At 44.3% G+C, this 17271-nt stretch overlaps 1 protein-coding gene across 1 annotated transcript in view; it reads right to left on the bottom strand.

The window, feature by feature from the left end:
- The window catches only part of KIAA2012 (KIAA2012 ortholog), a 106872-nt gene that overhangs the window by 75874 nt on the left and 13727 nt on the right, over positions 1 to 17271 (bottom strand). Inside the window, exons 3-5 of the mRNA XM_075285413.1 lie at positions 4863 to 5022; positions 2001 to 2159; positions 599 to 792 (exon numbers count right to left, since the gene is read on the bottom strand). Of these exons, the coding sequence (XP_075141514.1) occupies positions 599 to 792; positions 2001 to 2159; positions 4863 to 5022 (513 nt within the window). The remainder of the gene's footprint in view (positions 1 to 598; positions 793 to 2000; positions 2160 to 4862; positions 5023 to 17271) is intronic.

Here is a 17271-nt window from a genome sequence, read left to right as displayed (position 1 = left end):
ACCAGTTCAGTAGGTCCACACAATGGTTCCATATCCTCTATGTTACACAAAGGAATCACTTGATAACTGCACGACTGGTTTTTCCTGATCCAAGGATAGATATGCCCAACAATGCACATGGAAAGTTGTTGTCCAAGCAGAAGCAAAGCTTGAAGCTCATCAAAATCTGTACCAGAGCCCCCATATAACGTTGATGTTTTCTTATGTTGTAGAGAGGCCTTTGTTCCCCTGAGGCTCCGAGGTCTGGTAGAGACTTCTACTTTTGCACCCAATTATGCCCTTGTGTCCAAGGAGGACAACCTTTTCAAGTTTTTTTTTCTTATTGCACTTTTTATTACTAGCTTATAATACCAGTACCAGGTTTAGGTTCCCATGGAGGTGGATCCCCAATGCTACCCTCCACCCTTGTTTCTGGAGGTTCTGCATGAAGTGGCAGCATAACTAGCAGTACTTGGATGCGGCCAAAATTGTTTTCTTATTTTTATCCATAAATTGCACCTCACCTCTTAAGTGGCATCCTAGGCAACCACCTCCTCCAACTTGGGACGGTCTATACAGTATATAATTGCCTTTGTATTTGGTTTCATAATACACTTACCATATGTGAATTGATCTGCTCTTTGACTTTCCAGGAACTCTGTGTAACTTGAGATGGTCTTTGTTCTGGACTGGATTTTCTGAAGGTTGCTGTATTTGGTAAAGTTGAGTTTTTCCCATATATTTCGAGGATTTCCCTTTCATAGGCCAGTTGTTCTTCATTTCCAGTCTCCTCTTCCACCGGGGTACAACGTCCTAGTAAAAGCAAATAACCAGTATGCATAAATACGCGCTGCTCATGTGGCATTAACAGGGTAAAGACTACGAAAGGTGGAAAAAAGATTGTTCCCATGCCCACTATATGATGAAGAATCATTCCAGAAGCAATGTGCTAAACAATGCTTTATTTCTCTTGTATTCCAGAAAGATGTTTTAACTACATGGTATATAGCATTACTTTATATTTTAGCTATACAGTAATAAATGTTATGTCTCGGACCATATATGTCTGTGTTAGGGTAGTACTGTGATCAAGTAACAGATTTATATGTGCTGCCTTCTCTATCTCCTAGGTGGTGTTGTCTATACTTTGCAGTGTTTGGGTTGGGTTTTCGTAGCCTCTTTCTCTCCTATTTTTTATCTGATTGTATATTTTATTGTGCACCATTAGGCTTGGTTCACATCTGCGTTCAGTATTCTGTTCACGGAGTCCGCATAGGGACCCCACGAATAGAATACCAAATGCATTGGCAAGCGGTGAGCTTACGAAAGCACACGGACCCCATAGATTATAATGGGGTCCATGTGTTTTCCGCGTAGTGTCCACACGAATCATGCGGAGAGGAAAGTAGTTCATGAAGTTCTTGTCCCTCTGCATGACTTGTGCGGAAAACACACGGACCCCACTAAGTAATTCAACATTACTTATCTGAAGATTCATTTAGAATTAAGACGTCTCTCTGTTGAGATTTATGATTCTTCGAGCTTTGACTGGTCAACATAATACAAATGAATACAAGTTGCTTCACTTATATGAGCAATAATAGTCCAATTTATCAATAAGGAACACCAAAGAATTATCGTGTTAATACATGCAACAGATCTTTCTATGTATAGTAAAAATAACATTGAAGACTTCCTTGGTGCCAGTCCATACTACAGAAAAAGTTTGCTGGAAAGTTTGTTCAGAACTAATTTTTTTTTTTCTCCAGGCACACTAGAAATCCTAAAATACATAAAATCACAAAATATGGAACATTTCTTAATACCCTATTGGGTCAACAAGTCATTAAAACAGATTCCCAAGATGTCCAAGATCATCACCTACAAATGACCAAGACGATATTATAGATTACCGGTAAATTCTCTTACACAAGAGAACATGACGACTTCTTCTTTTTCATTTTTGGATATATTACAGCAGTGTTATGTCAAAGCACATACACAGAGGAGGAGAAGGATACCTGGACTGGTGAATGCATCAGTATTACTCCAGTAAGGTAAAGAGGTGAAGACAGGTAGTCGATGATATTTTAATGGCGTAGATGACAAGTCTGGATGTCTTCCATTGCCGTCTCCTGAGCTTGTGAGTTGTTGAAGCTGTACAGAGTCTCTAAGGCTTCCTGGAAAAAAAAAATGTAAAAACAAAAGCTTGCTTTTAACCAGTCTGTCTGTTCACATCCTAAAACCTGTATAAGAACTTTGCAGATTTTTCTGACCTTTTAATTTTTTTTAAGATGTTTATGTTACATTTTAACTGCTTCCCTTTTCTATAAAATAGGAAAATATAGACAAACCCAAATGCAAGAACAATATAAAGAAAGTATAACAAGTTGGGTCACTTTCAAATACAATATGTTTAACTTTAGGAGCAGTTGTAAGAGCTTTGCTGTCATACAAAACATTGCCTATTTCTATCTAATCCCTTAAATGCAGTTCTGCCTTGTAAAAAATCCATTACAGAACCTAAATGACCAATAACAGAGAGTATCCATCCTATAAAGCATACAAATATACGGACATAAATAAATGTAGACCGTGTAAAATGACATTACCGCTATCACTGCATAAACATTTTGTAATGCAAGATAAAGAAAAATGGAAAATAAAATTCAGCAGGCTTCAAATAAAACCAAAGCCAGAACTACTAGAGGTACACTTAGGCCCAGAAATATTTGGACAGTGACATCAGTTTTAGCATTTTAGTAGTTTACCAAAACATATTCAGATTACAGTTATGTAAAGCATATGGGCTTGAGGCGCAGACTCTCAGCTTTAATTTCAGGGTATTCACATCCTTATTGGAGGAAGGGTTTAGGAATTACAGCTCTGTCATATGTATCCGTCTTTTTGTCAAAGGAGCCAACAGTAATTATCAGGACAATTATCTCAAGCTATTTAATGGGTTGCCTGGGCTATTCCGTCAGCAATTAACCAGGTAAAAGGTCTGGAGTTGATTCTATCTGTCGGATTTGCATTTGGAAGCTGTTGCTGTGAATGCACAACATGTGGTCAAAGGAGCTCTCATTGGAAGTGAAACAGAGCTTCATTGGGCTATCAAAGAGATATCAGAAATGTTAGGAGTGGTACATTCTGGTAAAAAAAGGTGCAATGTGAGCTGGGGAACTGGTCAAAAGAAGCCAGTCCTATTATTGAACAGGATTAACATGTGCCAGAATCCGAATTAGGGGAAAAATAGAGTATGGAGAAGGCTTGGAACAGCTCATGAGCACACCACATCCTCTGTAAGACATGGTGGAGGCAGTGTGATGGCATGGGCATACATGTCTTCCAATGGAACGGGGTCACTAGTATTTATTGATTCTGTGATTTAAGACAGAAGCAGCCGGATGAATTCTGAAGTGTACAGGGATATAAAAACTTCTCCGATTCAACCAAATGCAGCAAGGTGGATTGGACAACCCTTCACAGTACAGATGGACAGTCTGTACTGTGAAGGGTTGTCCAATCCACCTTGCTGCATTTGGTTGAATCGGAGAAGTTTTTATTGACTTGAGTATAAGCCGATGGGGGGGGGGGGGGGGAATGCAGCAGCTACTGGAAAATTTCAAAAACTAAAATGGTCGGAGTTTTTGGGTGCAGTAGTTGCTGGGGAAGGGGAGGGGGTGTTTTGGTTGTCTGTCTGCCCCTTCCCTAAGCTTGAGGACTGGGTTTTTTCTTCCCCCACTTGGAATTCAGTCTGGCTGAATATAGGGGATCTGCAGTGCTCCTATTAACCCCTTCCCGACAGAAGAGGAGCTCTGCAGATACCCTATATTCAGTAAACGGGGCACTTTCAGACACAGGGATACCTAATGTATATGTATTTCACAGTAATTTTCTACTTTTGTATGTATTCTAGGGAAAGGAGTGATTTCGAACATTTTTTTAAAGCTTCTCTTTTTCCCACTATTTTATGGGAGATTCTATACATTGATATTGCGGCTGGTCATAGAACTCCCCCCCCCTCCTCCTAATAAAAAAAATAAAATAATTTTTTTTTTTTTTTTTTGCTGACTCGAGTATAAGCCAAGGGAGGCTTTATCAGCACAAAAACTGTGCTTAAAAATTCGGCTTATACTTGAGTATATACGGTACTGTGAATACAACCTGGGAGTTTTTTTAAGGCAAAGAAGTGGAATATTCTGCAATGGCCAAGTCCATCAGCAGATCTCAAGCCCAGTGAGCATGCCTATCAAAACTTAATGCAGAAAGACCCACAAAAAAGAAGCAACAGAAGACAACTACAGTAAAGGCCTGGCAAAGTATCACAAAGGAGGGAACCCAATGTTTGGTGATGTCCATGGGTTCCAGACTTCAGGCACTCATTGCCCGCAAAGGATTCTCTATTAAAAATGAACATTTTATTTCTGGTAATATTAATCTGTCCAATTACTTTCGATCCCCTGAAATGAGGAGACTCTGTAGAAAAATGGTTGCAATTCCTAAACGTTTCACAGAATATTTTTGTTCAACCCTTTGCATTAAACCTGAAAGACTACGCTTCAATTGTATCTCAGTTGTTTCATTTCGAATCCAATGTGGGGGCTGCGGAGCCCAAATCATGAAGATTGTGTCACTGTCCAGTTATTTCTAGACCTAACTGTATGTGAAACTTTGGAAAATTGTAAAGTAAAATTCTGACATCCATCATAACAGACAACTCAAACCGATAAGGAATTGCCCTAAATGAGAAACATTAAATTTTGTAGCTATGTCCCCTTTTAAGATACAGTGTTTTATAAGATTTGTGGCTCTTTTCAATAATTGGACCACCCCTTTAAGACATAAGAGTGTTTTATAGCTCCATGGTATTGCCAACTGACCTGCTTGTTGTAGCTTGTAAACGGTGTTTGGATCCCATGTTCGGAAGAGACGGGTAAGATATCTCTTTGGTGAATATCCAGGCCGGATCTGTCTTGCATACCGAACATCCTCTTCATTTAGAAAATGTAGGTATGGCTGCCAGTGAGGCTCAACGTGATCCTTCTGGAGAAAGACAACACCGCAGCAGTCAGGAAGTCACAGTAATCACAGATTATTCAGAGTTGTACGTCTTATATGTTCCTATGTTGCAATATATCTATAAACAAGATACAGACAATATCACACAACGACTAACCAGGCTACACAACATACAGGCATATACCGCATTATATATAACTACCCATAAATATTGCTACTTAAGCTGTATCCTTCTTTCATGTCGTTTGTATCTGTTTCTAGGAAGAATGTATACAAACCAATATGGCGGCCATTGTAACTTCCCTACAGTTTGTCATCCTGCATTCCCTAGTTATACAGTGATACATGTCCTGTACTTGCCATGTTTATGTCCATACAAACTAGCTGGTACAAAGTCCCATACCATAGAGAGGGATTATATAGAAAGAAATGTCATTACCAAAACAAATCCGGCAAAACTAGTCAACATTTTCTTAAAAAAAAAAATCAGCTGGAGTTTGCAGACTCAGTGACTGACCTGAATGTATGTAAATGTTACCCAGCCCCGAACAAATCATCCCATTGGGAGGCCGTTATAGATGTCTAAATCTACCGGTACCTGTTGTGTACAGGAGTAATTCCCTAATGAGAACACATGCACCCCCAGCTCATTGTATGCATGGGGGCTGGAAGGAATCAGTCAAACAGGTTTTCTAGAATTTAAAGGGGTTTTGCCTTTTTCAGACTATTGAGAGACCAATGTTATGGTTTGTATAATAAAAAGTTGTACAATTTTCCAATATACTTTCTGTATCAATTCTTCACAGTTTTCTAGATCTCTGCTTGCTGCCATTCATTCTGTTACTTCCAGTGGATACAAAAATTAGTCCATGGTCATGTGATATACAGTCCATGATCATGAGATGAACAGTCCATGGTCATGTGATATACAGTCCAACAGCCAGACCCTGCACAGATCAGCTGTTATTGTATGGGGAGCGTGTGCACTGCCGCACCTATTACTTGAATTCGGGAACAGTTAGTCCATGCCGGCCCGGTTGTCAGACCCCACAAATCAGACACTAATGACCAATCTTGTTTTAGTATTGCAGGGTTTTGCAATTGTGGCATGCCTGGGAGCCTCCACAGTGGTCTCAGCCGCCATGACAATCAATCAGCCTCCTGTGGATTTATCATATGAATGGGAGGGCCATCACGGGCCAGAAGGAGCCTCATTCATGTGACCAACCCCTCAGATGCTATGGTCCCATCTGATCACAAAGGCAAACAACTTAAACGTCCACGATCAGAGTTACCTGCGATCACACATATTGCTGGTACATGTCCATAACCTGGTGTAATGTAGGTTCAGCTCTACCGCCAGCGCCATATTTGTCTTCGACTTGCACCCTAAACATACTGTGGTTGTCACAAAAGAGCTTTTAGCCTTATCAATGTGGTGCAATCTTATACTCTGACACTGTCAGGATGGACTGGACAATATCAGTGTGTGTAGGGGCTAAATGTACAAAGAACATAGTGATGCCCAGGTGTTAATTTCCAGGAGGAATAACAGAAGCACAATGCAGAACCATACCAGAATTTACAGAAAGCTTACAAATCCTTTTCAAGTTTTACTTAACGGAGTATTGTGATTTATCTGTACATATGTAAGAATAGAGTCTTATAGATTATGTCTTTGTCTATTTTGGTGCTATTATAGAATGTCTTGTAGGTAATGGGACGCAGTGAAGACATTTGGCTGTCTGTTCCTATATTACTCAGTTTTAGGTGTGTGCTGGCAGTGTTTGGATTGCTTTGTTGCTAAGCTCTTCCAATTACTATTGTTAGGTAAGGTTTGTTGAGGTGTGTATTAGCGCAGATCTCTCGGCTAAGCTCTCCATAATACATCGCTCAACAATACATTTCCTGAACAATGTTCTTTACAAACATCACTTGATTAAAATAAAAAAAAAATTATACCAAGCCAAAATCTGTAACAGTAGCAATAATAACAGTGGAAATAAAAAAAAACAACACAAAATTGACAAATTTATATTATACCAGTCAAAATTGTGTAGCCTCTTTGAATTGCAATGGCAGGAGTTTTACTTATTATGTTTGCTTATTACTACTCCCCCTACTAACCCGACTTTTCCTCTTTAAACTGTCCTCTTTGCAATCTGTATAAGCACTTTTACCTCTGCTATCGTCCCTTCTACCTCATAGATTGCAAGCTCTTGTGAGCCACACTATTATCATGTGAATTCATTTATTAGGAGCGTTCACACTAGCAGTACTGTCTGCTGATAGCAGACACAAATCCGTCAAAAATCTGTTAAAAATACCATTGATTTCAATGGCTTTTGTTCTGGGTTTTTTTTTTAACCTGATCAGTTAAAAAACTGACACATTAACATCAGTTAGTGTCTGCTAATGTCTCTTATTATTCCGTCCATTTTTTATCTCTGTCTGTTATGCTAGACATCCGGTTTTAAATTTTTTTAATGGCCCTTATAATGGACTTCCAGTTGTAGTGTGAACGCCACTTACACTGTAAAGCTTTATTTTTTCCACTTAGTACGCAGCCGATGATGATGGGTAATATCGAATTTCTGTACATTTATGGACACAGTTTTTGCTACCATCATTACGTTAGACATTGTGATAGGCTTGTCTGAAAAGATGCGTCTTTAGTTTGCATTTGAAGTTGTAGAAATTGGGAGTTAATCTGATTGTCTGGGGTAGAGCATTCCAGAGGAGTGGTGCAGCTCGGGAGAAGTCTTGTAGACAAGCGTGGGAGGTTCTGATAATAGAGGCTGTAACAACTTACCTTTGTGATATATGGCCCTTTTGTGGATTTGGAGAAAAACAGGTTTGAAGTCTTAAGTGAATGGTCCAGTTGGAGCCCTGGGAGTCGGGACTTTACCTCCAGGGAGCGCTGTTCTGGCCCTTCAGACCCATACTATTTCCGGCCTACCCACCTTGTAATTATAGTTGATCCTCCCACTGCTATGACATCACCCATCCTACTTAAGCAGCACGGGAGATTAATGTCCGCCCCCAGTGCACCAACTGCCTTATTTACAAAAAAATTTCAGGTTTTTTTTCTGAAAAAAAAAACAAAATAGTCATACATAGCAAAGATTCATTACCGTAATGTGGTGGTAGCAGTTGAATACACTTAGGAGGTAATGGACTCCCTTAAAGTAAGGCCTACTTTTCATTTGGTGGTATATTTTATATAACTATATCGTGCATAGTTCTATCCTCTAGATAGCAGTTCATTGACAGCGGACTCAGAACCTCATTCTTGAAATTAGTTGTAGTAAATTCACATATTTAACATATTTGCTGCATCTCTGCTTGGAAAATGTGAACTATGTCCGTGCTAGGCGAATATTCACTTTCCATGGCTGGTAATACACAATGACAATATCTTTCACTGCAGTTCTTTCCACAAGTCACAAAGCCGCCTTTGTGTTGATAGTGGAGCCAGTTATTGAAAACAGTTGAGGAGGCTGCCAGACTACAGGCATGTATGAACAGGTCTCAACTATCCGCTGCTTTCTCTAGGACACTTCCCAACAGGCCCGGATTGAGCAGAGCACTGAGTGGAAAGTGCAGAACCCAAGGAATCTGCCATAATGCATCACTTTAATTAAAGCGACAGTCAAATTCAGTCATCGCTGCTAATGGGAAAGGAACGTTTCTCCAAATTGCATAGAAAAATATTAAAGCGACCCGTCAGTACTAGAGATGAGCGAACACTAAAATGTTCGAGGTTCGAAATTCGAATCGAACAGCCGCTCACTGTTCGTGTGTTCGAACGGGTTTCGAACCCCATTATAGTCTATGGGGAACAGATACTCGTTAAGGGGGAAACCCAAATCCGTGTCTGGAGGGTCACCAAGTCCACTATGACACCCCAGGAAATGATGCCAACACCTCTGGAATGACACTGGGACAGCAGGGGAAGCATGTCTGGGGGCATCTAACACACCAAAGACCCTCTATTACCCCAACATCACAGCCTAACAACTACACACTTTACACACTCAATACCACATCTCTGACAGTAGGAAAACACCTTGAAACATGTGTATTTGGCACTTGCAGTGAGGAGAGCTTGTCACCAGCAGTGAATTTGGCCCTTGTAGTAAGTTGAGGTTGGCACCAACATTTGTTTTGAAAATCAGGGTGGATTGAGCCTCTAACCAGCAGAGTTTGGGCAAATTCATGGTGGATGGAGCCTCTAAAAACCCCAGTTTGGACCAATTCATGGTGGAGGGAGCCTCTAAAAACCCCAGTTTGGACCAATTCATGGTGGAGGGAGCCTCTAAAAACCCCAGTTTGGACCAATTCATGGTGGAGGGAGCCTCTAACCAGCCCAGTTTGGGCAAATTCATGGTGGAGGGAGCCTCTAAAAACCCCAGTTTGGACCAATTCATGGTGGAGGGAGCCTCTAAAAACCCCAGTTTGGACCAATTCATGGTGGAGGGAGCCTCTAAAAACTCCAGTTTGGACCAATTCATGGTGGAGGGAGCCTCTAAAAACCCCAGTTTGGACCAATTCATGGTGGAGAGAGCCTCTAACCAGCCCAGTTTGGACCAATTCATGGTGGAGGGAGCCTCTAAAAACCCCAGTTTGGACCAATTCATGGTGGAGGGAGCCTCTAAAAACCCCAGTTTGGACCAATTCATGGTGGAGGGAGCCTCTAAAAACCCCAGTTTGGACCAATTCATGGTGGAGGGAGCCTCTAACCAGCAGAGTTGGGGGAAATCAGGGTGGAGGGAGACTCTAACCAGCAGAGTTGTGGGAAAGCAGGGTGGAGGGAGCCTCCAACCAGCAGAGTTGGGGGAAATCAGGGTGGAGGGAGCCTCTAACCAGCAGAGTTGGGGGAAATCATGGTGGAGGGAGCCTAGTATTAGCAGAATTGTGCAACGCTTATGGTGGATGAGTATGAGGATGCGGAGGAATTGGAGAGGTTGAGCACAGACATGGAGTTTCATGTTGGGGTGCTTACACAGGTGGGCACAAAAATGAAGGCTCTATCCAGTGGTGGTTCATTTTTATCAAAGTGAGCCGGTCGGCACTCTCAGCTGACAGACGGGTGCGCTTGTCAGTGATGATGCCACCAGCTGCACTGAACACCCTCTCAGATAGGACGCTGGGGGCAGGACAGGACAGCACCTCCAAGGCATATAGGGCAAGTTCAAGCCACAGGTCCAACTTCGACACCCAATACGTGTAGGGCGCAGAGGGGTCAGAGAGGACAGGGCTGTGGTCGGAAAGGTATTCCCGCAACATGCGCCTATACTTCTCACGCCTGGTGACACTAGGACCCTCCGTGGCGGCACTTTGGCGAGGGGGTGCCATCAAGGTGTCCCAGACCTTAGACAGTGTGCCCCTTGTTTGTGTGGACCGGTGAGAACTTGGTCGCCTACTGGAGGAACTGCCCTCCCTGCCGCCAACGTCACATGCTGGAAACATCTCCATCATATTCTGCACCAATTGCTTGTGGCAAGCATTGATGCGATTGGCCCTCCCCTCTACCGGAATAAAAGAGGAGATGTTGTTTTTATACCGGGGGTCAAGGATAGCAAAGATCCAGTACTGGTTGTCCTCCATGATTTTGACAATACGCTTGTCGGTTGTAAAGCACCCCAACATGAACTCAGCCATGTCTGCCACAGTGTTAGTTGGCATGACTCCTCTGGCCCCACCGGAAAGTTCAATCTCCATTTCCTCCTCATCGTCCATGTCTACCCATCCGCGCTGCAACAATGGGACGATTCGAAGTTGCCCGGAAGCCTCCTGTATCACCATCACATCATCGGACAACTCTTCTTCCTCCTCCTCCTTTAAACGTGATGAAGCGGACAGATGTGTGGACCTACTCTCCAGCTGTGACGGATCGGATGCTATCCCTGACTCCTCTGTGTGATCTGAGTTATCCCTGATGTCAATCAGGGATTCTCTCAGAACACACAAGAGCGGGATTGTAAGGCTCACCATCGCATCCTCAGAGCTCACCCTCCTTGTGGACTCCTCAAACACCCGTAGGATGTCACAAAGGTCTCTCATCCATGGCCACTCATGGATGAGAAACTGAGGCAGCTGACTTTGTGGCACCCTAGGGTTTTGTAGCTGGTATTCCATCAAAGGTCTCTGCTGCTCAACCACTCTATTCAACATCTGAAACGTTGAGTTCCAGCGTGTGGGGACGTCGCACAAAAGCCGGTGTTGTGGCACATGCAGGCGTTGCTGGAGAGATTTTAAGCTAGCAGCGGCTACTGTCGACTTGCGAAAGTGGGCGCACATGCGCCGCACTTTCACCAGTAGCTCTGGAACATTGGGGTAGCTCTTTAGGAAACGTTGCACCACTAGGTTGAAGACGTGGGCCAGGCATGGAACATGTTGGAGTCCGGCAAGCTCCAGAGCTGCTACCAGGTTCCGGCCGTTATCACAAACGACCATGCCTGGGCCCAGGTGCAGCGGCTCAAACCATATTGCCGTCTCATCGAGGAGGGCATCCCTCACCTCGGAGGCAGTGTGCTGTCTGTCCCCCAAGCTGATCAGCTTCAGCACGGCCTGCTGACGTCTACCAACGCCAGTGCTGCAACGTTTTCAACTCGTAGCTGGGGTCAATCTAACAGCGGAGGAGGAAGCGGTGGCGGAGGAGGAGGCGGTGGAGGAGGAGGAGGAGGAGGGGGGTGTTCTTCTCGTGTCCCTGCCAGGAATGTTAGGCGGGGAGACGAGGTACACCGGGCCAGTTTGGGAAGCAGTCCCAGCCTCAACTACATTCACCCAGTGTGCCGTCAGTGAAATGTAGCGTCCCTGTCCGCATGCACTTGTCCACGCGTCGGTGGTCAAGTGGACCTTTGTGCAAAGCGCGGAACTAAGGGCCCGCCTGATGTTGAGTGACACGTGCTGGTGCAAGGCGGGGACGGCACACCGGGAGAAGTAGTGACGGCTAGGGACGGCATAGCGAGGTGCCGCAGTTGCCATCAGGTCCAGGAAGGCGGGAGTTTCAACAAGCCGGAACGCCAACATCTCCTGGGCCAGCAGTTTAGCGATGTTGGCGTTCAAGGCTTGCGCGTGTGGGTGGTTAGCAGTGTATTTCTGCCGCCGCTCCAATGTCTGAGAGATGGTGGGTTGTTGTAAAGAAGCGCCTGATGGTGCCTTTGATGGTGCAGGAGAAGGAGATAAGACAGGAAAAGGGGAGGGTGAGGAAGAAGTCAACAAAGTGGCGGAGGCAGATGAAGTGGTGTCCTGGCTCGTCCTCTGGAGTGCATCGCCAGCACAGTCAGCAGTGGCAGTGGCAGAGGCAGAGGCAGTGGCAGTGGCGTGAACGGCAGGCGGCCTTTGTCCTGCCGTTGCTGCCTGCCACTGATTCCAGTGCTTGGATTCCAAATGACGGCGCATTGAAGTGGTGGACAGGTTGCTCTTCTCAGAGCCCCTAATCAATTTCGAGAGGCAAATTGTGCAGACAACACTATATCTGTCCTCGGCGCATTCCTTGAAAAAACTCCACACCTTCGAGAAACGTGCCCTCGAGGTGGGAGTTTTTCAGGGCTGGGTACGAACTGGAACATCTTGGGAGATTCCGGGTGTGGCCTGGCTTCGCCTAAGCTGCTGATCTCTGCCTCTGCCTCTAGCTACCCTTTTTGGTGCTGCACCTGCCTCAACATCCACACTACTTTCCCCGCTTGACATCCCCCCTGTCCAGGTCGGGTCAGTGTCCTCATCATCCACCACTTCCTCTTCCAACTCCTGTCTCATCTCCTCCTCCCGCACAATGCGCAGGTCAACTGGATGCCCTGACGGCAACTGCGTCACATCATCGTCGATGAGGGTGGGTTGCTGGTCATCCACCACCAAATCGAACGGAGATGGAGGAGACTCTAGTGTTTGAGCATCTGGACACAGATTCTCCTCTATTACGTTCATGGAATCGCGACGTGGAGGGGCAGGTTGAGGGACAATGAAAGGAGCGGAGAACAGCTCTGGGGAGCAGGGACAGTTGGGGTTATTGTTCTGTGAAGCTAGGGAATTTCGGGAGGAAGGAGGACAAGACTGTTGGGTAATAGGAGGAGAGGAGGCAGAGTCTGACTGGCTGCTGGACAATGTGCTGTAAGCGTTATCCGACAGCCATTGCAAGACCTGTTCCTGGTTCTCGGGCCTACTAAGGTTTGTACCCTGCAGTTTAGTTAATGTGGCAAGCAACCCTGGCACTGTGGAGTGGCGCAATGCTTGCTGCCCCACAGGAGTAGGCACGGGACGCCCTGTGGCTTCACTGCTACCTTGCTCCCCAGAACCATTCCCCCGACCTCGCCCACGGCCTCGTCCCTTTCCGGGAGCCTTGCGCATTTTGAATTCCCAGTCAGAAACTGGCACTATATAGCAGTAGCAAGAAATGAGGGTATTTGTAAACCCAATATATTCTTTGAATTCCCAGTCAGACAATGGCACTATATAGCAGTAGCAAAAATTGTGGGTGCACGTAACCCCAATATATTCTTTGAATTCCCAGTCAGAAACTGGCACTATATGGCAGTAGCAAGAAATGAGGGTATTTGTAACCCCAATATATTCTTTGAATTCCCAGTCAGACAATGGCACTATATGGCAGTAGCAAGAAATGAGGGTATTTGTAACCCCAATATATTCTTTGAATTCCCAGTCAGAAACTGGCACTATATGGCAGTAGCAAGAAATGAGGGTATTTGTAAACCCAATATATTCTTTGAATTCCCAGTCAGACAATGGCACTATATAGCAGTAGCAAAAATTGTGGGTGCACGTAACCCCAATATATTCTTTGAATTCCCAGTCAGAAACTGGCACTATATGGCAGTAGCAAGAAATGAGGGTATTTGTAACCCCAATATATTCTTTGAATTCCCAGTCAGACAATGGCACTATATGGCAGTAGCAAGAAATGAGGGTATTTGTAAACCCAATATATTCTTTGAATTCCCAGTCAGACAATGGCACTATATAGCAGTAGCAAAAATTGTGGGTGCATGTAACCCCAATATATTCTTTGAATTCCCAGTCAGAAACTGGCACTATATGGCAGTAGCAAGAAATGAGGGTATTTGTAAACCCAATATATTCTTTGAATTCCCAGTCAGACAATGGCACTATATGGCAGTAACAAGAAATGAGGGTATTTGTAACCCCAATATATTCTTTGAATTCCCAGTCAGACAATGGCACTATATACCAGTAGCAAAAATTGTGGGTGCACGTAACCGCAATATATTCTTTGAATTCCCAGTCAGACAATGGCACTATATACCAGTAGCAAAAATTGTGGGTGCACGTAACCCCAATATATTCTTTGAATTCCCAGTCAGACAATGGCACTATATACCAGTAGCAAATATTGTGGGTGCACGTAACCCCAATATATTCTTTGAATTCCCAGTCAGACAATGGCACTATATGGCAGTAGCAAGAAATGAGGGTATTTGTAACCCCAATATATTCTTTGAATTCCCAGTCAGACAATGGCACTATATAGCAGTAGCAAAAATTGTGGGTGCACGTAACCCCAATATATTCTTTGAATTCCCAGTCAGAAACTGGCACTATATGGCAGTAGCAAGAAATGAGGGTATTTGTAAACCCAATATATTCTTTGAATTCCCAGTCAGAAACTGGCACTATATGGCAGTAGCAAGAAATGAGGGTATTTGTAAACCTAATATATTCTTTGAATTCCCAGTCAGACAATGGCACTATATAGCAGTAGCAAAAATTGTGGGTGCACGTAACCGCAATATATTCTTTGAATTCCCAGTCAGACAATGGCACTATATACCAGTAGCAAAAATTGTGGGTGCACGTAACCCCAATATATTCTTTGAATTCCCAGTCAGACAATGGCACTATATACCAGTAGCAAATATTGTGGGTGCACGTAACCCCAATATATTCTTTGAATTCCCAGTCAGACAATGGCACTATATGGCAGTAGCAAGAAATGAGGGTATTTGTAACCCCAATATATTCTTTGAATTCCCAGTCAGACAATGGCACTATATGGCAGTAGCAAAAATAGTGGGTGTATATAGCCCCAATCCTATTGCTAGGGGACTTGCAGGGTATTTCTGAGGTGAAGGTGGGGGGGGGGGGGGCACACTGTTGGAACGGGGATTTGGGGTGTATATATGGGGTATACGGGAATACACTGTCAGTGTATTCCATTCAGGATCCTGGGAAAGCTGGGTTGCGGCGATTGAGCCCGTCAGTGCCACGTTACACTGACAAGCTTTTCCCTGGAATTTAGCTCTTATAAGAGCTGTTGGTTGTCTTCTCCTTCCTATCCTAGCCTGTCCCTGCCTACCCAGAATCTAAGCCCTAGCTAGCTGGACGGAAACCTCCGTCCTCGGTGAATTGCAAGCTCAGAATGACGCGAACCTGGGCGTCGCTGTTCTTTTAAATTAGAGGTCACATGTTTTCGGCAGCCAATGGGTTTTGCCTACTTTTTTCAACGTCACCGGTGTCGTAGTTCCTGTCCCACCTACCCTGCGCTGTTATTGGAGCAAAAAAGGCGCCAGGGAAGGTGGGAGGGGAATCGAGTAATGGCGCACTTTACCACGCGGTGTTCGATTCGATTCGAACATGCCGAACAGCCTAATATCCGATCGAACATGAGTTCGATAGAACACTGTTCGCTCATCTCTAGTCAGTACTTTTGTTTCTTTCATCATGAACCTATTCACACAATACATATAATTCAGTTAGTATCTTATTTAGTTAGTTCTTCCTATCTAAAAATGTATGAGAGCCCTCTTTTAAGTTAGGTCATGTGATCTCATTTTTGCTATGTAAAAGTCTAGAATTCCCTAAATCTGCATAGACTGCACCTTACAGGTTCTGCACAGCAGGGACACAAACTCCTATTGCAGTTACTGCTGATAATAAACAGGCTCCTGACAGACAGTTATAATGAGGAAGATAACAATGCAGCCTCCTTCACTACCATATACTTATGGTCTCTTACATTACAAGGGAGACTACAGAGAGAATGATACTTACACTGTCCCCAGCAGGCAAAGATGGTATTGCCTCTAGCTGTTCATGTCACACTATGCTGCGGAATCATGGAATTAATAGCATAGCCCACAGTGTTTTACAGTCACAGCAAAGTAGATGTGATTGTAGCGAATCCCATCCCCACTTTGCTATACAATACACAAAGGGGACACGCCTCGATTTCCAAAACCGTGGCGGTTTTGGAAATTACAGCATGTCAATGATATCTACGGAAACGCTGGAGCTTTCCCTACAGGTATAATTGAAAGAGAAAGTCTGCAAAGTAAACCATTGCAAACTTTCTGTACAAAGCGCTACAGGAAACCCGCGATGCGTTGCTGCTGCGGTTTTTCCTGCAGTGCTTTTTTGCTGCAGGATGTCATGTGGGGCCTTAGCCTAAAAGTCATAGAAGACGGTGAACTGCAGATAGATAACAGCAATATACATACAAGAAGTGTGGAGACAATCGGTTAAGGGGTACAGGGATGGGGAAAAAAAATGTCTTTTCTGGACTGCTTCTTTATGCCTAGAGTCACATGGGACGGAGATGCTGCTACATTTTTATCAGGGAAATTCACTGGCTTCCCTTACTGCTGTCTCAGCAGAAATCACCTAAAATTTGGTAGTATTTTCAGCACACCTGAATAGCCATGGTTGAAAGCCACAAGTGAAATACACTGCAGTAACCAGACTTTTCACTTTGTACTGCAGATTTTAGTGACATCATGGCAATTCCATGACGGAAAATCTGAGTGTATTTTTTATATGTGAAAACTCCTTAAGGCTGAGGCCCAATGGGCTGGAAACGCTGTGGGAAAAATACAGCGGCATTATACAGTACAGGAAAAGTGGATGGGATTCATGCGAATCCCATACTCACTTTGCAGTTAAAACCACAGCGCGGACACGCTGCGATTTCCAAAACCAGCACAGGATCTTGTGCCGCCTCTGTCTTCTGCTGGATCCTCCCCTTCTTTCTTCGGCGGCGTCACCTCTGACACTAGTAGAGCCGACTGCGCACGCACGGCCATAGTTCATAGCAATTGCGGCCTCGGAACTATGGCCGTACATGTGCAGTTGGCTCTACTAGTGTCAGAGCTGACAGAGGTGACGCAGCCGAAGAAAGAAGGGGAGGATTCAGCAGAAGACAGAGGCGGAGCAGGATCCTGTTCTCGAGCAGCAGTGGGGACGCCCTCATCGCATTTTCAGCACTGGGGCCGCCCCCATCGCTGCCAGAGAACT

The sequence above is a fragment of the Leptodactylus fuscus genome, chromosome 8, assembly GCF_031893055.1.
Source record: "Leptodactylus fuscus isolate aLepFus1 chromosome 8, aLepFus1.hap2, whole genome shotgun sequence".
Lineage (NCBI taxonomy): Eukaryota > Metazoa > Chordata > Amphibia > Anura > Leptodactylidae > Leptodactylus > Leptodactylus fuscus.
Note: the sequence above shows the minus strand (reverse complement) of the source record. Positions and strands in the feature narration are given on the sequence as shown.